General features: G+C 43.1%; 1 protein-coding gene across 2 annotated transcripts in view; it reads left to right on the forward strand.

The window, feature by feature from the left end:
• Nucleotides 1-23,299, forward strand: part of ST6GALNAC5 (ST6 N-acetylgalactosaminide alpha-2,6-sialyltransferase 5) — a 212,636-nt gene that overhangs the window by 184,162 nt on the left and 5,175 nt on the right. The window contains exons 3-4 of one of the 2 annotated variants that reach the window (XM_055402599.2): nt 4,659-5,068; nt 13,599-13,706. In XM_055402599.2, coding sequence (XP_055258574.2) covers nt 4,659-5,068; nt 13,599-13,706 — 518 coding nt within the window. Of the gene's footprint in view, nt 1-4,658; nt 5,069-13,598; nt 13,707-23,299 lie in introns of those variants that run through there. The other variant, XM_088834866.1, reaches the window with a different exon arrangement.

The raw sequence follows: 23,299 nt of genomic DNA on the forward strand, positions 1-23,299 counted from the left end.
CCCCCGTACACTCCTATGTACCACACTCCTCGGGCCTGAGCATCAGTGGCCTGGACAAAGGGAAACTCCTCCGTGCCTTGCAGACTTTCCTCAGCATTTTTCACCATACAACAGCTCTAATGACCTTGGCATCGAGTTCTTACTGGGGATTAATAACTGGCTGGGTTTAATGGCCCTTACTGTGTCCTGGGCCATTTTCCCAGTCAGCCATTAATTCCAAGCAGTGCCCTGGGCTCTGGCCATTATGACTCCCTGGGCCAAGTGGCTGCCTTGAGGCAAATGGCCCAGCCTCCTTCTCTGCAGACAGAGCTGCCACTGTGCTCTCCCCTGCTTCTCTCCATGGCATTGGTACATAGGGCTGCAGGCAAATTGTTTGTTAGGGCATCACATGACGTCTTCTTTTTATGTGTGTAGGTTTTCTCAGAGGACAGAGAAGCGTAAAGGTTGAGTTTCGTTCACTCACTTATCAACTCATCTGTCTATTCAGTAGCAATTGAGTGCTTTCCATGGGTCAGGAAGCAAGATAGATTATCAAGGTTGGAGTGACCTAATATGGGTGCTCACATTTCCTACCAGGGTCAGAACACCTCACCAAATGGGGCTTTAAGGAAAATGCCCCCGAGAGTCAGGGAGGCTGAATACTGTGAGAGGAAAGAAAGAAAAGGCTAGGGATGCAGTGAGTTCACAGGGAGCCACTACCCCTCCTGCATCCTTAGTGCAGGTTTACCTCCCGGGTATGCCAGCACAGCCCCAAGGTCACTTTCCCAAACTCCTCTCCGTGATTCATCAACTCAGCATCTGAGTGCTTAAGTGAAGACTGTCAATACTCCCTCAGGAATCTTAACTCACCAAGGCATGAATATATCCCCCCATTTCACTAAGACACTCAGGATGGTCATGGTCCTGCAATGTGGAGGAGCAAGGCTGTCTCAGAGGAGTAACATTCCAAGAACCTGGGCCCCAAAATCTGTATAGTCATTCCACCCCCCAAGGTATCCTTAGTCCCTCTGACTACAAGAGACTTCATTTCCTCCTTTGGAAGGGATTCAGCCTTTGGTACATGCTCTTCTCAACTGCAGGAAGTGTAACATTATGTTTAGAACAGTTACTGTCATTTTATTGGCTCCACTTACTGAAAGGCACTTAAGGCATAATTCAGACATCGATCTTTTCTGCATTGTTTGGTGCATCTGAGCAACACAAAGAGAGGGTGCTGGTGTCCAAGGTAATCAATATACCTCAGAGCTCAGGCAGGTGGGCATGAGGGAGGGCCTTCTGGGACAGGGTGGACCCTAGTGTGTTCTGATGGTGCCCAGGAATCACAGAGGGTCTGCATGGCATAGTCAGGAGCGTTGACTTTCCCTAAAAGGGTCTTCGTCTGGCCTCACATGGGCATAGGAGAAAGAGAGAGAGAGAAGTCCTTGGAATCTTCAGAGGAGTTACCAGTTTCTACCATCAAGCAGCCTGTGCTCTGGGAATCACAGTAGAATAATTCATTACAGGGAAAGAGATGCTGGGACCTTTTTTTTTTTTAAATTGGAGGCTAATTACTTTGCAATATTATATTGGTTGGTTTTGCCATACATTGACATGAATCCACCCCGGGTATACATGTGTTCCCCTTCTTGAACCCCCCTCCCACCTCCCTCCTCACCTTATCCTCCCTCTGGGTCATCCCCGTTCACCAGCCCCGAGCATCCTGTATCATGCGTCAAACCTGGACTGGTGATTCGTTTCATATATGATAATATACATGTTTCAATGCCATTCTCCCAAATCATCCCACCCTCACCCTCTCCCACAGAGTCCCAAAGACTGTTCTATACATCTGTGTCTCTTTTGCTGTCTCGTAAAGGTTATCATTACCATCTTTCTCAATTTCATATATATTCATTAGTATACCGTATTGGTGTTTTTCCTTCTGGCTTACTTCACTCTGTATAATAGGCTCCAGTTTCATCCACCTGATTAGAACTGATTCAAATGTATTCTTTTTAATTTTTCTTTAGAATTTTTCCCCAGTTTTTTGAAAATGAGCAGAATATCTAGAAATTATAGATCAGACTGGAAAATTCAGGATTAATAGTTCTAGGTGAATCTGATAAGAAAAAGCAGGTTCCAATGGCCTTGGGGTTCAGTGGAATGAAATCTTACAAAGTGACCTTATCAAGCAAATGGACTGAGTTACACTGTACCTCAGGGGTATATTAAGTGCTCAATGAATGTCTTTTAAATGAATGAACGAATGAATGTCATCTGGCTATTAACATCTTAGTTGGCCCTCTCTTTGTTTTATGAGTAAGAAAGTGAAGTACCTGATTTGTGATAAAGTCTGCTTTAGACCCTGGGTCTTGTGACCCTAATCATCATTTAGTAATGTGCTATTTGCAGATGCCCCAGTCATCTTTGTAGAAACGTTTTAAGTGGGCTTCTACATGAGTAGAAGTTTCCCAGGATATAAGACTTTTGATGCTAAAACCCAAATAACCTCTAACAAACTGGGTTGTTTTTCCACTCCTCAATATTCTTACTAGTAAAATAGGGGTGATGCTGTATCTTTCTTATAGGGTTATTTGAAGAATTAATGCAATTATATAAAAAGCTCATAACAGTGCCTGGCACATAGAGGACATCCAGAAATATTAACTAATATTAATATTAGTTCACTCTTTCCTTTATGTCCCCTGCTCTGCTCTGTTCCAAACAGCCCCCTTTACTAACACAGGCACAGCCCTGCAATGTGTCGTATTTTATTGCGCATCTTTACTGACCCACTAGCCTGCTACTAAAGTATAAACTTTGAAGGGTTCTGTTTTTCCATTCCATTTGCATTCTTACTGCCCAGCACAGGGCATGTCACCTAAGAGTAATGAAACTGAAAGTCACTCAGTCGTGTCCAACTGTTTGTGACTCTGTGGACTGTAGCCTGCCAGCCTCCTCTGTCCATGGGGATTCTCCAGACAAGAATACTAAGTTGTTGCCATTCCCTTCTCCAGGGGATCTTCCCAACCCAGGGATTGAACCTGGGTATTTTGCATTGCAGATAGATTCTTTATTGTCTGACCCACCAGGGAAGCCTTACCTGAGAGTAACTTGATGTCAAATGAATGATGAGAATTTTCAGTGGTAGAATTGCCATTTCATAAGCCCATGTGTCAATTATTGACTCCGGGTGATCAGTACATACTGACTTGGTACGGACCTACAATGCTCTCTATTCCGCCTGATAATCCCCGAATCAGCCATCACTTAATGAATGACACTGTGCCAGGTCCTACGGTAAGGACTGGGTTGAACTGCATGCAATTTCTATTAATAATTTTGCAGGTCAAATATTGGCAATTTCATATGACTCAAGCTGATATTATGTGTTCTAGCAAAGTGGAATGGTGCATAAATTATCCCCAGTTAAAGATGAGAAAACTGAGACTTGTAGAGATTAGTGAATGGCCAAGGTCCCAAAGCTAACAGGTGGTAGGGACAAGCCTGGACCACCCTGTGTGGGTACCCTTCACCACTCTGCAGTGAGGGAAGATGGCTGCCCTTGGGTGCTCTTTGTCTGATTCTGAAGACAGAGCCATGGCTCAAGAAACTCCCAGAGTAAATATACAACTGAATACATGCAGCACAAAATTGGAATCAATTTCCTGGGACTGTGCAGGGACCCAATGTGTCCAGTTCAAAGTTAACAGGGAGGGCGAACAGAGTCTCTGGGGAAAATATAATAGAGCAACTGTCCTTCAGAACATTCTTGGCTGTCAGTTTCTTATGCACTTGTTGGCCTTGGCCTCAGGCCCTAATTACATTATCTTCAAACAGCAACTGAGATATTTCTCATTAAATACTATCAGGGAAATGTATAACATGTAAGAATGCTGCTGTTCAGAAAACACATCAGGGGTTCAGGGTATTGAAGCGAGCCCCATCCTTGGCGTTGCCCTGGTGGTGACTGCAGGCCCAGGGCTCCCACAGGGCATGTGTGCACTCGACGAGCTTAAGGCTTTCCTCGCGTTTCTGAAGGAGGACCAACTCAGTTTCTCTCTCTCTCCCTTTAAAATGGGAGAAACAATCCTAATTTTCATTTCAAAATTATGGCATCTGAGGGATTACAATTTGCATGTCTTCTGTGATTTTTAGACGATGCATATTTAGGATAAATATATTTGTACAGCATCGAAGAACACTGATATATGCTTAACTTCCAATCAGGTGAGTCAAAAGCATCAAAATAGTGTCACAGCACATTGTATTATAGTCTTTTCTTCAACTTAGGGGTAACTTTGGATTCAGAAAGACCTGAATTTGAGAGCATGACTTCATTACTTGCTAGCTATGTATCTGAGCATTTTTTTAAAAAATGTCTCTGAGCCTTGGGGTATCATTATCTGTAAAATGGCAGTCACAGCAAGTTTGTTACATTGATATGACAGTCTGATCTGTTAATATCAGTGAAGCCCAGACGCCCATGTTCGACAGGTCACTGCTGGCTCTTTTCCTGTTGTCCAGTGCTTTCCCTGATGAGGTGAAAGCATCAGGGGTATATTTTGGAAAAGGAGGGAGGAGAAAAAAGAGAGGCAGCCCTCAGAGGAAGGGAAGTGACCTGCTGGTGCCAAGAGAGCAGTTGCCCACTGATGGAGTCCTTCTCCCTCTCCTTCCAGCCCCTGAAAATGCACTGCAGGGACTGCGCCCTGGTGACAAGCTCCGGGCAGCTGCTGCGCAGCCGGCAAGGCGCCCAGATTGACCAGACTGAATGTGTCATCCGCATGAACGACGCCCCCACGCGTGGCTACGGGCGGGACGTGGGCAACCGCACCAGCCTGCGGGTCATCGCGCATTCCAGCATCCAGCGGATCCTCCGCAACCGCCACGACCTGCTCAACGTCAGCCAGGGCACCGTGTTCATCTTCTGGGGCCCCAGCAGCTACATGCGTCGCGACGGCAAGGGCCAGGTCTACAACAACCTGCAGCTGCTGAGCCAGGTGCTGCCCCGGCTGAAGGCCTTCATGATCACGCGCCACAAGATGCTGCAGTTTGACGAGCTCTTCAAGCGCGAGACCGGCAAAGACAGGTACGGAGGCGAGGGCAAGAGGTGGCACGGGGGACAGGCTAGGGCGAGGAAACCTTCTGCCTGGCTGGCCAACTCACCAAGAGCAAAGCTTTTTTTTTTTTTTTTTTAATACTTATGTCAGATAAGCTTCTTTTTCTTTAAATTTTTTTAATTGAAATATACTTCATTTACAATGTTGTAGTTTCAGGTGTCTAGCAAAGCGATTCAGTTATAAGTGTGCTGAGTCCTGTCTGAGTCTTCGCAACCCCATGGACTGTAGCCCACGAGGTTCCACTGTCCATGGAATTTTCCAGGCAAGAATACTGGAGTGGGAGCCATTTCCTACTCCAGGGGATCTTTCTGACCCAGGGATTGAACCCACGCTCTCAAGTCTCCTGCCTTGGTAGGCAGATTCTTTACCACAGAGCCACCTGGGAAGGCCAGTTCAGTTTTGTGTGTGTGTGTGTGTGTATGTATATATATGGAGAACAACTATATAATTTTATATATATGTATACTTATGTGTAATATAAACTTTCTCAGATTCTTTTCTGCTATAGGTTATTACAAGATATTTAATATAGTTCCCTGCGCTGTAGTGTAAGTCCTTGTTGTTTATATGTTTTATATATACGAGTGGTTAATTCCAAACTCCTAATTTATCTCTTTCCTTCACTACCCCTTTTGGTAATGGTAAGTTTTTATTCTAAATCTGTGAGTCTGTCTCTGTTTTGTAAATAAGCTTATTCATACAGTTTTTTTTTTTTTAAGATTCCACATATAAGTGATATCATATGATATTTGTCTTTCTCTGACTTACTTTGCTTAATATGATAAGCTCTAGGTCCACCCACGTTGCTGCCAATGGAATCATTTATTCTTTCTAAAAGCTCTTACTTAGGGCTTTTTGTTATGGCCCCGCTGCTCATGCTGTGAACACAGTTCATCTGTAGGGTCCTCCTGGAGACTGGACTGTTCAAGTTGAATTTACAGGCAAAGTGAAGAGAGTATTTACGTGGATAATTCAGGGCCATATCCCTACTTTGGAGGAAGAGGTGACACTGTTGCTGGCTTACATTAGTAGTAAGTGCAAGATAGGTTTCTTGCATTTTATTTCCTCATGTGAACACTAACCATAAAGAAGTACATAGGATTGTTTTTCTCTTCAAAGGCAAATATTTTTTCAGTCAACAGATATTTATTAGTGCCTGCTATTTCACTGCACCTGGTATGGGAAATACATATAGTCAAAAATAAGGCAGATGTAGAACCTGCCCTCCAGGAATATAGTCGTCTAGGGTGGCCAGATATTCACCAAGTAGTGGACAATGTGCTAGGTCTTGTGAGGGGAAGAAAATGGTCCTCTGACCTGTGGGACAGGGAGACGGGCTGTAATCTAGGGCAAGGCTGACCAAACTGTTAGTTATAGATCCATGATGGAACACAAAATGCATGCAGTGAGTCACTATAAGATGTTTTTTAATATAATAGAAAAAATGGAATAGATGTAATAAAAGACAGTTTCAGCATTCATTCCCCACGGGAAGTAAGGCAAAGTATTATTTCATGAAATAAAATTTGTTTCAGTTTTATACATAAAAAATATACATATACAGAGACGTCTTTTTGATGTGATAAAATCATTCTAGAATTAGATAGGGATGATGATGGCATAACTGTGAATATACTAACAAGCACTAAATTATGTGCTTTAGAAAACTAGGAAATGAAAACCATGTATAATACATGTGAGCATATACGCTCAATCACGATGTAAAATGTATTTCTTACTGTAAGTCCAAATCTTTTGAAAAGCACTGGTCTCGAAGATGACGATCTGGTGGAAAGACTTTCTCCCAAAGATATGTTTAAGCAGAGGCCTAGGTCAATAAGTATTTATCCAGGTAAAGAAGAACCTGAGAAGCAAAGAGAAAAGTGCCCTTATGGGTATGAGAAGGTGAGAAGTGGGAAGGCTTGTAGGGGGTTGGAGAAGAGTCCCTATGACTGTGGGCAGGAGGACTGGTGGTAGGGTAGCAGAGTAGGCAGCTGGAGAGGAGGCAGAGATAAAGGGTGGGGAATCGGCTAAATCTAAGTGAAGAGAAGAATAGTTACAGATATCAAAAGGAACAGTGCGGTGTCCAAATACACAGCTCTGGGTTGGAATTTTGACTCTGTCCCTCACTAGTTGTATCAGTTCAGTTCAGTTCAGTTCAGTCGCTCAGTCGTGTCCGACTCTCCGCGACCCCACGAATCACAGCACACCAGGCCTCCCTATCCATCACCAACTCCCAGAGTACACTCAAACTCATGTCCACAGAGTTGGTGATGCCATCCAGCCATCTCATTCTCTGTCATCCCCTTCTCCTCCCGCCCCCAACCTTTCCCAGCATCAGAGTCTTTTCCAGTGAGCTCAACTCGTCGCATGAGGTGGCCAAAGTATTGCAGTTTCAGCTTTAGCATCAGTCCTTCCAATGAACACCCAGGATTGATCTCCTCTAGAATGGACTGGTTGGATCTCCTTGCAGTATAAGGGACCCTCAAGAGTCTTCTCCAACACCACAGTTCAAAAGCATCGATTCTTCGGCGATCAGCTTTCTTCACAGTCCAACTCTCACATCCGTACATGACCACGGGAAAAACCATTGCCTTGACTAGACGGACCTTGGTTGGCAAAGTAATGTCTCTGCTTTTTAATATACTATCAAGGTTGGTCATAACTTTCCTTCCAAGGAGTGTATAGTCTAGGACAAAATAGCTACCCTTTAGTAACTTCACTGGAGAAGGAAATGGCAACCCACTCCAGTGTTCTTGCCTGGAGAATCCCAGGGACGGGGGAGCCTGGTGGGCTGCCGTCTGTGGGGTCACACAGAGTCGGACACGAGTGAAGCGACTTAGCAGCAGCAGCAGTAACTTCACATGTGAAAAGCGCACAGTAACTAGGCTTCATAGAACTGGTCTAATGATTAAATCTTACTCATTTCCTCAATTCTAAAAACATGTACTTTTATAATTAATACACATTTAATGATATAACTTACCCCTTTCCTAACAAAAACTGTTCCTGAGCCAATTTCTGATAAATAAAGAATTTGTTGTTGTTCAGTCACTAAGTCATGTTCAACTGTTTGTGACCCCATGGACTGCAGCACACCAGGCTTCCCCATCCTCCACTATCTCCCAGAGTTTGCTCAAGTTCACGTAAATTGAGTCAGTGATGCTATCCAACCATCTCATCCTCTGCCACCCTCTTCTCCTTTTGCCTTCAATCTTGCCCAGCATCAGAGTCTTTTCCAATCAGTCAGCTCTTCACATCAGGTGGCCAAAGTATTGGAGCTTCAGCTGTAGCATCAGTCTTTCTAATGAATGTTGCTGTTCAGTCACTCAGTCATGTTGGACTAATTGCCACCCCATGGACTGCAGCATGCTAGGCCTCCCTGTCCTTCCAATGAATATTCAGGGTTAATTTCCTTTAGGATAGACTACTTTGATCTCCTTGCAGTCCAAGGGATTCTCTAGAGTCTTCTCTAGCACCACAATTCAAAAGGATCAATTCTTCAGAACTCAGCTTTTTTTTTGTGGTCCAACTCTCACATCCATACATGACTACCGGAAAAACCATAGCTTTGACTATATGGACCTTTGTTGGCAAAGTGATGTCTGCTTTTTAATACATTGTGTAGGTTTGTCATAGCTTTCCTTCCAAGAAGCAAGCATCTTCTAATTTCATGACTGCACTCACCACCCTCAGTGATTTTGGAACCCAAGAAATAAAGAATAGGAAGTACTAAATCCTTTGGGCTAGCTTAAGCAACTCATTATGGAGAACAGTCTTAAAGAAAGAATAGAGCTCACGATCCCCAAATTCTTTGTTGGGAAGAGCTTTCTTTTTAAATCCTGGAAATCTTTGTGATCATTGGAGGGCTGGTCAGGCAAGAGTGAGTACGATTTCTGACCGAGTAAGGAGAGGGGGACACAGCTGCTGGCACTGTGGCCTCCTTCCCTGGAGGTCCAGGTGACTAATTCCATGGTTAGCCCAGTCAGTAGATCACACAGAGGATCCTGTCATCATCACACACTGTCATGAAATCCAGTCATTATCTTTTAAAAACCACAAATAAGACAGACTGTTGCTCATTTGTATGAGTTCTTTAACCAAAAGAGCATTTTATAAGAGAAGGAGAATGAGGGAAGTTATTTACAGTTTCAATTTTTGTGTTTGGAAAACTCAAAATAAGTAAAAGCACTCTCTTCAATAGAAAACACTTCTCTTTTGAGTTTAATGTTTGTTTGCTAAATTTAAGTATTCCTGAAACACTGCTGCAGTGTTAGCTATATCAAATAATTACACATTGCTCTGGATCTTCTTGGGGTTTCCCAGGTGGTGCTAGAGGTAAAGAACCTTCCTGCCAATGCTGGAGACAGGCAAGAGACACACAAGACACACGGGTTCAATGCCGCGTCAGAGGATTGGGTCGGAGGATTCCCTGAAGGACGGCATGGCAACCCACTCCAGAATTCTTGCCTGGAGAATCCCACGGACAGAAAAGCCTGGTGGGCTATAGACCATAGGGTTGCAAATAGTCAAACATGACTGAAGCAACTTAGCCTGCACACATGCTGGATCTTCTTAAGGGATTAAGTTGATAACTTCAAGATTAGTCATTCTGTCCTAACCTTTAGGAAACAATCTCACATTAAGACGTAACCCACTCACTAAATTCATTAAATTCTGACCAATGAAAACCTTTTTTGCAGTACGCAAGAAGTAAGGGTTTTCCAGGTGACTCAGTGGTTAAGAATCCACCTGCCAACGCAGGAGACACAGGTTTGATCCCTGATCTGGGAAGAAGAGCAGCTAAGCCCGTGTGCCACAGTTACTGAGCCCGGGCTATAGTGCCTGGGAACTGAAACTGCTGAGCCCACATACAGGTCGCAACAACTGAGTCCATGTTCTGCAACAAAAGAAGTCATAGCAATGAGAAGCCCAAGCACCACAACTAGAGAGTAGCCCCTGCTCTCTCCAACTAGAGAAAAGCCTGTGCAGCAACAAAGATCCAGCAAAGCCAAAAGTAAATAAATAAATAAATATTTTTTTAAGTATGCTTAAAAAAAAGAAGCTTAAAATAAATAAATAAATAAATGTTTTTTAAGTATGCTTAAAAAAAAGAAGCTTAAAATAAATAAATAAATAAATATTTTTTAAGTATGCTTAAAAAAAAGAAGCTGATCTTGTATTGGTTCAATATTCTTATGTGTCCATATTCTTAATCTATATCTACTCCAAGCTGAAAGAACAAAGTCAGAAACAGCCCTTCAGAGCAAAACTATTTCTGTAAACTAAAACACAAAACATTTAGTGTCTAACAGTATTGCCTGTGTTATGCTTTTCTTGAAACCTAACACAGTAGCATGGATTAAAGATACACTTAGTATGGAATATCTGATTTTACACATCTCATGATCCGAACATTCATTTCAGGCTAATATTTTGGGGAAATGGGATAATTCAGTAGATTCTGATTTATGGAAGTTTCACCCTACTTAAAAATGAAGAAAAAAGTGGCTCAGAAACAATCTGCAATTAAGAAGCATGACAAATGACATAGATGGCCAAGTGATATTCTTTGATATTAGAAAGTAACTGTACTTGAAAATAACTTTATAATTGAATAAGGGTACATTAGGAAAATATGATTCAGAACCAATATTATAGTAATTAGATAAAAGAAGCATAAATGAAATAACTGCAGGAAGAATATTTCCATAGAGATTATAAATGAGATTCTGGTGGAGCAGAAAGGCCTTTAATTGTAATTTAGTGTGCACTATAGAATTATCAGCTCAGTGTGTTACTTCATCATATAAAAGAATATCTGATCATTTTCCCTAATAAGCACATGACAGCTCTTCATATTCCTTCATTACAGCTGATTAAGTGTAAAAACAGTAGCTATTCCTTTGCTGGAAAAAGAGTTTGAATCTTTTTAGACAGACAGCACAGAGCAGTTGCATTTCTGTAGCATGTGATCTTTTGCAAAAGGCTATTATATTGCAGGGGAATTTTAAGTGGCACTTTAAAGAAAACTTCATCTTGGTTTCTTTAGTCCTCCATTTTGTATTCTCCCCATTTTTACCCATTAAACCTTTTACTGTAGAGTCCCATCCTCCTATATTTCAGACTGTGGCTTGTGATTTCTACTACATCACACAAAAGAAAGTCAAAATTGTGGGGAAGTTTCTGCCACTGGGAAAAGCCCTCTTGGTGTTTCCTACAACTTGAAATCATAGGGCCACAGGTGTGATTCCTGGATCAGGAATCTGTGGATATCAATAAGCTGTCATTCTCTTCCTGGGCCCCACATTCTCCTACTTATTCACTAACCTAGTTTAAGTCTAGAATAATTGGCCATCTCAAGGTCACAGCCTTGATGAAGACAACGCATGGCACGGCCTTCCCCTCCCCTCCCCCATTCAGCTCTGCTACCCCCTCAGTCTCAAAGGTCTTTGGAATACATAGTCCTGGTGAGAAAGAAGTGGGATCGTTAATACCTGTGTAGACTGGAGGTCCCAGAATTTTCTGATTACTTCCCTAACTACTGATGATGGATTCTACATAAGAGGCAGTAGCCATGTTAGAAAGATATCAGTTTCTTTGTGTGTGTTAAAAAGCACTGAGAGTAATGGCTGAATTATTTACTTCATTTGCTCCAACCTAGCAACCAAGAGCGGAGAAGGCAATGGCAATCCACTCCAGTGTTCTTGCCTGGAGAATCCCAGGGACAGAGGAGCCTGGTGGGCTGCCATCTATGGGGCTGCACAGAGTCGGACACGACTGAAGAGACTTAGCAGCAGCAGTAGCAGCAACCAAGAGAAGAGGAAGGGACCTTGATGTATCAACATACCAGACTATATACTTCTTATGATGTTGTCTCTCTTAGTCTTTGAAATTACAAATTGCTCAGGAAGATAGAGCTTCCCATGTCTGCTTTCTGGATAAGAAATCAAGGCTCAAAGAATAGTAGTAACCTGCCTCAGGTCATTCAGCTGGTGAATGATAGAAACTAGTAAGATATAAATCTGTGTTATTTCCATCTTGAGAATCTTTTAAATGGACTTCCTGGCATATTACTGGATCAGAATACAATAGAATGGAAAATAAAAATGAGTTAAAGGGATTAAGAACTAGAAAGTTGAAGCCATGAGCTCAGGAATGACTAAATTACCCATTCCTGTCAGGTATGTGATAAAACAAAAGACTTCTTAAAACACCTTTTTTGGTTGTATTCCTTATGTGAAATGGAAATAATGCAAACTGCTTAACAAAAACTCTTCCTCCTTAAAGAGGGGTACTATGCAGTGCCAGTAGAAAAGCTTTTCTGCAGCTCCATTATTCATATCACATATGGTGCTATGACTGGGCAAAGTCAGGCAGTCTGACCTTGGGGATAAGGTTTTGAAACTGGCTAATGAGGCCTACCATAAGCACTGGGGAAAAAAATAAAAACTGCAATCCCCAAAGAATTGAAATTAATATCCACAGCAGCATAGCATGGGGGACCAAGTCATCCTCACAGGTCAACTGAGACCTTGATGCTGTGTCTCCACAGTTAGCCTTGGACTCAGCATGTGGTTAGAGCTCAACATGGATGTTTGAATGGGTAAATGAATGAATGTTGAAACCCATCAAGGCAGTCCTTACATTCTGTCAATTTTTGGTTCTTCTAATAAAAAGTTTCATAGACCTCTGACTCTTTTGATGGAAAATAAAGCAAATACTCAATTAAACATAAGCGTTCCTGTGTCCTCTTCCTCTGATCATTAGTCCCTTCCTAAATGAATGGACTTCTTTTAAGGAAAGACATTCTGTCAAGATTTGGGTGTCAATTAGTCTTGTTAAAGGCAAGCTTCTACCCTACAACCACTTGATTGATCAGTCGATCAATTGGTAGATAAAGACAACTGTATTTATTAATTTTAATAAACTCTTCATTATCCACCCTGTTTGGAGAAAAAAGAATATTTATAGCTAGTCAAGTATTCTAGTTAAAAAAGATGTGACACATGAGGATTGTCATCTTACAAGAAATTGAGTGGTGGGACTTCCCAGGTGGTCCAGTGGTTAAAATTCACCTTCTGATACAGGGGACATGGGTCCTATCCCTGGCTGTGAAATGAAGATCCCACAAGCCATGGGGCAACCAAGCCCTCATGCCACAATTAAAACCTAATGCAGCCAAATAAATAGATAAATAAATGTTTTTTAAAAAAAGAAATTGGTAATAACTTGCACATAAACGTTGATCATCATCTTTGACTATGTAGAAGTCCCTTAAGAACCCACCATAATAGAACATTGACATCATTTACCATTGTATCATGGAATATGGTGGTATTGGTAACATAGGGCTATCTGGTAGAGTTCTGGCTGTTTATCAAATGGAGAGAGAGAGTGTGTGTGTATATAGTCATCCTTGTTCTAGATAAGATTTAAGATGGAAGGGGTATAATGATTACTTTACCAGTTTGCAGACTAAACTACTGTTCCTTCCAGGAAGATCTCCAACACTTGGCTCAGCACTGGCTGGTTCACAATGACGATAGCTCTGGAGCTCTGTGACAGGATCAATGTTTATGGCATGGTGCCCCCAGACTTCTGCAGGTAGGATTTATTCTGCACACGTAATTCATCAGCAGTGTTATGCAGTGTTTATAAATATCTGATTCCAAATATCAACCACGAGACATGTCTTACTGTCTTCTTGAAGCAATTAATTAACATGTCCCAAGTCCTGGTTCTAGAAACAACAAACAGCATTTAATTATGTGATATAAAATATTGAAAGTTTTTTGTTTGTGCTGCTGTAGAATTAATCCATCTTGTGGGCCTCATTTATCCTCTGAATATTTATCAACCAAAAGTAATGCAATAATTGGCATAATATTAACGATGAACAGCATTAAGAAATATTAGTTTTATTCTCATTTGAAAGGAATGTGGTAATTTTTAATGAATTAAAGACGGCAATTTCTTTGACGGTAAGGCCTGTTTTCTAAAATTAAAATATTCCTCTGAGTCTCTTTCCCTTTCCACATCAGCAGCCTCAGTTTGTGCTTCTAAGACCAAAAGCACAGGCATAATTATTTTGATGCATCGCTTTGAAGGAAACAAACATACATCTCTGTTGCTACCTTAAGTTACCGCCTGGCATGTGTCCAGAGTTTGGTATGTACTCAGAGATGCACTGAGAGACATCCGGAGCCTGATTTGTGGAAGCCTGATTGAAAATTCACCTGTAATCTAGAGGAGTGGTGCCAAGAAAGTTTCCTAGTTCTCAAGCATACCTGCTGACCTGCACATGAACTCAGTTCTGAACTTCAAATGGTAATACCTGGGGTAAGAGGGCATTCTCAACTTGTTCACTAAAATTTATGCTCACTTATATCTTCACGTGGGGCTGGTGGCTCAGTGGTAAAGAATATGCAATACAGGAGATACAGGAGACACAGGTTCTATCCCTGGGTCACGAAGATCCCTTGGAGGAGGAATGAGCAACCAACTCCAGTATTCTTGCCTGGATAATCCCATGGACAGAGGAACCTGGCAGGTTACAGTCCAGGGTCACAAATCAGACACGACCTAGCAATTGAGCAGGCATGCATGCATACCTTCATGTATTTTAAACCTAACAGCTTCTCAAAGGCCATGGATCTTTAGATAAAATCTACATTTGGGAGGTTAGATGCAAGGATGATGAAGCATGATAAAGTAGACATCATGCCATTACCACTTTGCCACTTCTCTCCCGTCCTTTTTAACCCAAAGACAGCACAGCAGCAGTGCTAATGTATATGTAACAGTCAGGTCACAGAGAAGGAAAGGCATGGATAGAACAGGCCTGTGAAATCTTCTTAGACTCATGAATCCCCAGGGAAGACTTAATGTAGTAAGGAAGGATGTGGAGTCTGTACCCAGATGGCACAGGTTCAAAGCCCAGCCCTGCCACTTACTAACCTTGTGTGACCTCAAGCAGGTCACTCAATCTCTCTGTATCTCAGCTTCCTTGCCATTAGAAGTGGATGTGATGATAGTAATGGATGCTGCCTCATAGGTTTGTTGGGAAGATCTCCTGGAGGAGGACATGGCAACCCACTCCAGTATTCTTGCCTGAAGAAATCCAGACAAGAATACTGGAGTGGGCAGGAATACTGGACAGAGGAGCCTGGTGGGCTACAATCCATAGGGTTGCAAAGAGTCACACATGCATGCACATAGGGTGGTGGGTGAATTAAATAAGTGAACACACATAAGTACTTGGAACAGCGCCTAGTACATGACCAGAGTGAGCCTGGACCCTCATGCTCTTCCTCATCACTTCATGCACTGACTTTGTTTCCCCCTTTAACAACCTCCATGCAAAAAGGTAGATTGAATGGTGTTTAAAAAAAACAAACTGCCTCCTCAAACCAACAGGCTAGCAAAGGCAGTGGCAGCAGCCCCTTTGGGCATGCCAAGAGCCATCAAAGCTGATGGTTAGATGGCAGATATAATTATGTAATATTGCCATTAAGATGCCAGAGAGAAAGAGTATGAATAAATTGAAATGTTAATGACTTAAAGTGTTCAAGGAAATGTTCCATTTATAATGGAAAACAAATGAAAGGCAAGTTAACCTGTCATTTCTCTTACTCAGAGTTAGTTCATCACAACTTAGTGCTCGTGGGATGGGAACAATTTCTGGAATGACACTAGCAAGGAAGTCCAGATACTGCCCATGCACTGGATGGAATTTCCACCCGCTCAGAATTTCTGTCCCTCAGTCACTATCCCAGAGGTTCCATAGGTATTCTCACAAGATGCTTTTGGCAAAAATTCTTCAGAAGGATCCCTACCCCGAGCGTCCTTCTGGGGAAAGTGGAGAGGTGTGCTGGGTGTCTTCTGGTACGGAAGGTTAGGCTGGAGATAGCATCCTCTTCAGTCCCAATGCCTGTCTAGAAAGGAAAAAAAGGGAAAGACCAGGAGCAGCACAGACTAATCCCAAGTTCTTTTCCTCATCACACCCTGGACACATGGGTTGAACCACCAGGCACCCAGGTCCCAAATGGTGGAGGCTCATCTGCAAGATGGGGATGAGAAAACAATAATAAAAAGTGAATGGGTCATGGTGAGGATTAAATGAGATCATGGATATAGAATGTTTGACGCAGTGCCTAACACAGGGAAGATTATCAATATCATTCATGTTATTAATACATTATACTGTAAGAGATATAAACTATTAATAGTGGTTAATATTATCTTAAGGACTCGAGAGTTTCCCAGAAAGGTACCAGGAATTTTGAGGGTGTTCAAAGAATAGGCCACAGCTCTTGCTTTCTAGAGGCTTACAATAAGCCTCATTTGCAAGGAAATCTAACACAGCAGATCCATTTATAGTTAAATGTCTCTTGCAAACAGCATCTGCCACCAAAGAATGAAAACACAACTTATAAGTTAATCCTGCTACTGGCCTGATCATTCCCTGTTTTGTCCTGATTTTGAAAGAAGCTAAGAACTCTAAGGCCAGCAGAGTACATGTACCATGAGTTCTAGGACTTAACAAAAGTAAAATATCACAGGAAAGGTGAGATGGCAGACCTATGCTGGTTGAGCCCACCAGAATATAAGCACCTAGAGGGCAGAGACTTTTGTGAATTGGGATCACTGTTGGAGCCGTGGTATACAGGACAGTAGATAAGTACCATCCTGGCCTATAGCAGATGCTTCATCCATACCGAGTGAATAATGGCCCTGTCCATTGTCTCTTGTGCTACAGTAAAAGGGTGTTTAATGGGTGAACATAAGCCATTTCTGCCTCTCGGAAGCTGTGTGACCTTGAGAAAGTTATTGAACCTCAGTTAGCCTTCATTACCTTGGGCAAGTTACTTTGACTGGCTACCTCAAGCCTTAGTTTCTATGTCTGCATAATGACAGCAGTTACTTACCTCTGGGGTTTATGTGATAATCCCATGAGATAATAGATGAGAAAGGCATGGCACAGCTTTGGTGTATGCTAAGCATGGATAAATTTACCAAGTGAAAGGATTCTCTCATCTGCACTTGTGGATACCCATGAGTACATTTTAAGAAGCTGTCTAGTGAGTGCTAATCAGTCAGTGGGACGAACCTGGCTCCTGGAAAGGGAAGGCATTGCGAGCATATTCAGTTGCACCCGACTCTTTATGACCCCATGGTCTGTAGCCAGCCAAGCTCCTCAGTCTATGGGATTTTCCAAGCAAGAATACTGGAGTGGGTTACCATTTCCTTCTCTAGGGGATCTCCCGGCCCAGGAATCAAACCCATGTCTCTTGTGTTGCAGGCGGATTCTTTACCAATGAGCCACCAGGGAAGGCCCTCGCACACTTCTAAAGAGAATCTGATCATCACTTTCTCATTGCCAAGGAAACTGAGGCACAGAAAGACCAAAGATTGGACTAATTCTGCAGTCATTTTCATCAGCTTAGCATGGCAGTGACCCAAAGGGAATCAATGTCGCTTGCTGTCTGCTGGGACATATAGGGAGGGGGGTGGGGCAGGACAGGGAGTAGAGGACTAAATTATATCCTATGGAGCAGACAGCTGAGGAAATCCACGAGCGCCTGAGTTCTAAGCAGTGTGGGTAGATTATCCCCTACAGGCCTGGAGCTGTCATTTTCTTCCAGTTCCCCTGCAGGTCTGGCCTTCTCACCCCTCCTACACAGAGGGGCCTGACTTACTTCCAGAGGAAGTAAATCCCAAGGACAGAGAAATCTGGTGGGCTATGTCCATGGAGTCGTAAAAAGTCAGATACAACTGAACACGCCCATAATGCCTTCCCTTTCCAGCAGCCAGGCCCTCCCCACTGTCTGATTGCCATTTATTGGCCAGAGAACTTCTAGTAGCCACTTCTAGTATTTCAGGCGCATGGATTCCTTGGGCAGAATAATAACCCTATGCTCATATTTAAAACCACAAGTGGAGGCAGTGAATGTGTAAATGACCATGTTGGCAGATGAAGGACGTGTTATTCAAAACCTGGCAGTATCTAACACTGACTAAAAGTCATGTGACTGGCGTGCAAGCGTTTCCTCCTTAGTTTGGTGCCACAGTAGCCTTCTGACTGCTCTCTCCGACTCTGGTCTTTCTCTTTCCTCTAGATAACCGTCAAATCCGACTCTGTCACTGAAACCCCTCAGTAGGTTCCTACAGTTTTTAGAACAGTGTTCACACTCCCTAGCTTAGCACTAGGGACCTACCCTCTGCAGCCACTTTAGTCTCATCTCCTGGCTTCTTTAATGGCTCAGTGGGTAAAGAATCTGTTTGCAGTGCATGAGACGTGGGTTCAATCTCTGGGTTGGGAAGATTCCCTAGAGGAGGAAATGGCACCCCATTCCAGTATTCTTGCCTGAAAACTCCCATGGACAGAGAAGCCTGGTGGGCTCCAGCACATCCACAGGGTTGCAAAGAGTCAGACATGACTGAGCAACTAAGCACACATATCTCTATTCACAGACTTATTTTAGCCACAATGAGGAACTTAAGAAGGAGCTCACCCTGTGTACACCTGTCCCTTTGCCCTTATCTGGCTGATTGCTACTAGTTTTTCACTGTAGTATTAATGGCTGATATTTTTCTACACATACCAAGTGCTGGCCCTATGCTTACTGTGAATACATGTGCCATTTCATTGAAACTTCATGATAATCACCGGAGGTAAACATTATTATTATTGCCATTTTACGTATGAAGCTTAAGGACATGAAACAGCTGCCAAAGTTGTGGGGCAGGAAAGTGATGGAACTGCGATTTGAATTCAGGTCTCCAGGACTCAAAAAGCAAAACTCTTAACATCTCACTCCAGTGCTTCAGAGATCCTCCTCCTCCAAGCTTTCCCTGACTTCCTGTCTGGGTCAGACCTCACCTAGGCCCCTCCTGGGGCCTCTGCCACCTCCTCCGCTGCTCACCTCACTGGGTGACACATTCATCTTCCATCAGCCTGTGATCTCCTTAAGGGAAGGGGTCCTATCTCAAGCCACGTTTGTATCTCCACCTCTTGCCACTTTTTCTAGCACACATAGTGTGTATTCAGTATTGATTAACTTGGTGAATAAAAAAAAACCTGCCTTTCCTTGGCAGTGTTTAGGAGACTAATTCTATATTTATTCCAAGATCAAAAGTGCCAGGTGAGTGAAGAGTATAATTAACCAGTGGCAAATTCAGATTTCAAGGATCTGAAGAAGTCACTGGTAGCCACCTGTATATTCTCAGGCAAGGCCAGCACTGGTCCTCAGAGAGAGGTTCAGGCATGAGGCATCAGTCTATTCTGCCTCTATCACTCCGACTGCAGGCACATCAGTGTTCAGAAAGCTGGAGAAAATTAATGTCATGTCACACCAGAGACGGCCTCAAAATATATTATTATGTGGACATGCTCCTTTAAATCATGCCATATCCATATAGGAAGGCAAATCCATTCTCTCTAGATGGACTATAAATTGCAATGAAAAAGATCTGTTATCATTGCTTTCCAAACTAAGTTATGGTGAGTATTTTTAATCCCATTTTCCATTGTAAATTATTTGTGATAATAATGGGCCAAGCATTTAAATTCAACCTAGTAATCTTATTTCTGATCATACTTAACACATTACCAAGTTTACAACTCTCTGTTACCCATCATTTCTTGAGTATTAATTAGCAGAGTAATGACTCAGAGTGATCACTGTCATGGAACTAAATTAATATCTCATCCATAACGTGAAGGACATCTCAAAGGTATCGTGAATATCAGAGAGTTGATTCTGCTAGAGTTATTAGCTAGTGAACATTAATAAAGCTGCCAGCGTAACAGGGCAAGTTCCTACTTGGCCACAGTCCACCATGTAGATGCTTACGGAGGATGGGTATGGAATATAATGCATCTGTGTGGTTCACATTTTATGAAGTGAACTTGAAATCGATTGTTGTATTTTTTCATAGATGTTTAACTTTTCCATAATTTCTTCTCGTATCTCTGCTACAATTTGACCAATCTTCCTGGTCACTGGGTGTGCTCATTACCTTCCTCCATCCCATGGGTACAATGCTTCTGAGGTGCCTGAGTGGTAGGTAGTAGATACAGGGTTCAGATGACTCACTTGTACCCTTTGATCCATGAAGGGTGGACAGCTACAGGCTCTCAGTGTTTCCTGTGCCCCAGAAATACAAGTATTATTCCACTTCGGGTGTGCAGCAGTTTCCTCCGAAAAGAGGCTGTAAGACAATGAATGGAGGCAACAGAAGGAAGGTGTCTCATGGGGCCGCACAGGCATGAAGCCGCTGTGTACGAAGGCCTGTTAGGGGGACACTTGCTTCTGAATGCTCTGTAGTGTCCAGAGGAAGCCAATTTCAGAACCACCAGGACACTTGACAGATGCTGATTCAACCCCATTCCTCAAAGTTTGCCTGACTACCTGTCAGTTCAGTTCAGTTCAGTTCAGTCGCTCAGTCGTGTCCGACTCTTTGTGACCCCATGAACCGCAGCACGCTAGGCCTCCCTGTCCACCACCAACTCCCGGAGTCCACCCAAACCCATGTCCATCAAGTCGGTGATGCCATCCAACCATCTCATCCTCTATCATCCCCTTCTCCTCCTGCCCTCAGTCTTTCCCAGCATCAGGGTCTTTTCAAATGAGTCAGCTCTTCGCATCAGGTGGCCAAAATATTGGAGCTTCAGCTTCAGCATCAGTCCTTCCAATGAACACCCAGGACTGATCTCCTTTAGGATGGACTGGTTGGATCTCCTTGTAGTCCAAGGGACTCTCAAGAGTCTTCTGCAATACTGCAGTTCAAAAGCATCAATTCTTCGGCACCCAGCTTTCTTTATAGTCCAACTCTCACATCCATACATGACAAATGGAAATGATACATGACTACTGGAAAAATCATAGCCTTGACTAGACAGACCTTTTAATATGCTGTCTGCTGCTGCTGCTAAGTCACTTCAGTCGTGTCCGACTCTGTGTGACCCCATAGACAGCAGCCCACCAGGCTCCCCTGTCCCTGGGATTCTCCAGGCAAGAACACTGGAATGGGTTGCCATTTTCTTCTCCAATGCATGAAAGTGAAAAGTGAAAATGAAGTCACTCTAGGTTGGTCATAACTTTCCTTCCAAGGAGCAAGCGTCTTTTAATTTCACGGCTGCAATCACCATCTGCAGTGATTTTGGAGCCCAGAAAAATAAAGTCAGCCACTGTTTCCACTGTTTCCCCATCTATTTGCCATGAAGTGATGGGACCAGATGCCATGATCTTAGTCTTCTGAATGTTGAGCTTTAAGCCAGGTGGTACTATATACCATGCCAAGAATACAAGTATGTTTGAAGAGAGTGTCTGAGAGCTCTAAAGAGAGACAAAAGCACCATTCTTTCATCAGGATTCTTTAGCCTTATAGATCCGTTCCGTTCCGTCGCTCAGTCGTGTCCGACTCTTTGCGACCCCGTGGACTGTAGCCTACCAGGCTTCTCGGTCCATGGGATTCTCCAGGCAAGAATACTGGAGTGGGTTACCGTTTCCTTCTCCAGGGGATCTTCCCGACCCAGGGATCGAACCCAGGTCTCCCACACTGGAGGCAGACGCTTTAACCTCTGAGCCACCAGGGAAGCCTTATAGATAATCCAGGCCAAATCCAGAGATCAGGATCAATCTGGTCATACCCAGAAATGGAAATATCCACCCTTACCTGTTAATGATAAGCTTTTCATAATTGCAGAGCTTAGCTTTAGAAGATTAAAAAAATGGCACATCACCAACTCCTGCTGCCAGTGATATCAGTGGCTAAAATTGCGTTTAGAAAATGAGCATGGTGACTGAAGCCATGAAATTAAAAGACACTTGCTCCTTGGAAGAAAAGCTATGAAAAACCTACACAGCATATTAAAAAGCAGAGATATTACGTTGCCAACAAAGGTCCATATAGTCAAAGCTATGGTTTTTCCAGTAGTCATGATTGGATGTCAGAGCTGGACCATAAAGAAAGCTGAGTGCAGAAGAATTGATGCTTTTGAACTGTGGTGTTGGAGAAGACTCTTGAGAGTCCCTTGGACAGCAAGGACATCAAACCAGTCCACCCTTAAGGAAATCAGTCCTGAGTATTCATTGGAAGGACTGATGCTGAAGCCGAAACTCCAATACTTTGGCCACCTGATGCGAAGAACTGACTCACTGGAAAAGACCCTGATGTTGGGAAAGATTGAAAGCAGGAGAAGGGGACAACAGAGTATGAGATGGTTGGATAGCATCACCAACTTGATGGACATGAGTTTGAACAAGCTTTAGGAGTTGGTGAAGGACAGGGAAGCCTGGGGCGCTGCAGTCCATGAGGTTGCAAAGAGTGGAACATGACTGAGCAACCAAACTGAACTGAAGCTCTGATTTGGCAGGGACTTAACTAAATCAGCCATCTTCAACCTGGCTGCATGTTAGGATCTCCTACAGAACTTTATAACATTATTACCTTTTTTAAAAGGGGCTTCCCTGGATGCTCAGTGGTAAATAACCTGCCTGGCAATTCAGGAGACTCAAGAGATTCTGATTTGATCCCTGGGTTGTGAAGATGCCCTGGAGGATGAAATGACAACCCATTCCAGTTTTATCACCTGGAAAATCCCATGGACAGAGGAGCCTGGTGGGCTATAGTCCATAGGGTCGCAAAAAGACAAACACGACTGAGCACGAGCACCGTTTTTAAAAAATATTTATTTATTTATGATTTGGTTGCGTTGGGTCCTACTTGTGGCACGTGAGGTCCTTGCTGAGTTATAGGAGATCTTTCACTGCAGCGTGCAGGCTCTCTAGTTGCTGTACGCGGGCTCAGTAGCTCCAGTGTACAGCCCAGTTTCTCCATGACATATGGGATCCCAGTTCACCCCCCGCCCCCCGCCCAGGGATAGAACCCACAGCCCCTGCATTGCAAGGCAGACTCCCAACTATTGGACCACCAGGAAAGTCCCACATTATTATCTTTTTAAATGTTTTTGTTTTGAAAAAGTTTTAGATTTACAGAAAAAGTTGCAAAAATAGTACAAGAGAGTTTCTGTATATCTTTCATCCTGCTCCCGTAGAGTTAATTTTCTGGTGCAGTTCTCAAAACTAAGACATTAACGCTGGTGCAGTACTCTCAACTAAACTGCAGGCTTTATTCAGATTTCACCATTTTTTCTACTGAAGTCTTTTGTCTCCTCCAGGACCCAATCCAGG

This window comes from Moschus berezovskii, chromosome 4 (assembly GCF_049115385.1).
Source record: "Moschus berezovskii isolate FMDL1 chromosome 4, NW_MosBer_1.0, whole genome shotgun sequence".
Lineage (NCBI taxonomy): Eukaryota > Metazoa > Chordata > Mammalia > Artiodactyla > Moschidae > Moschus > Moschus berezovskii.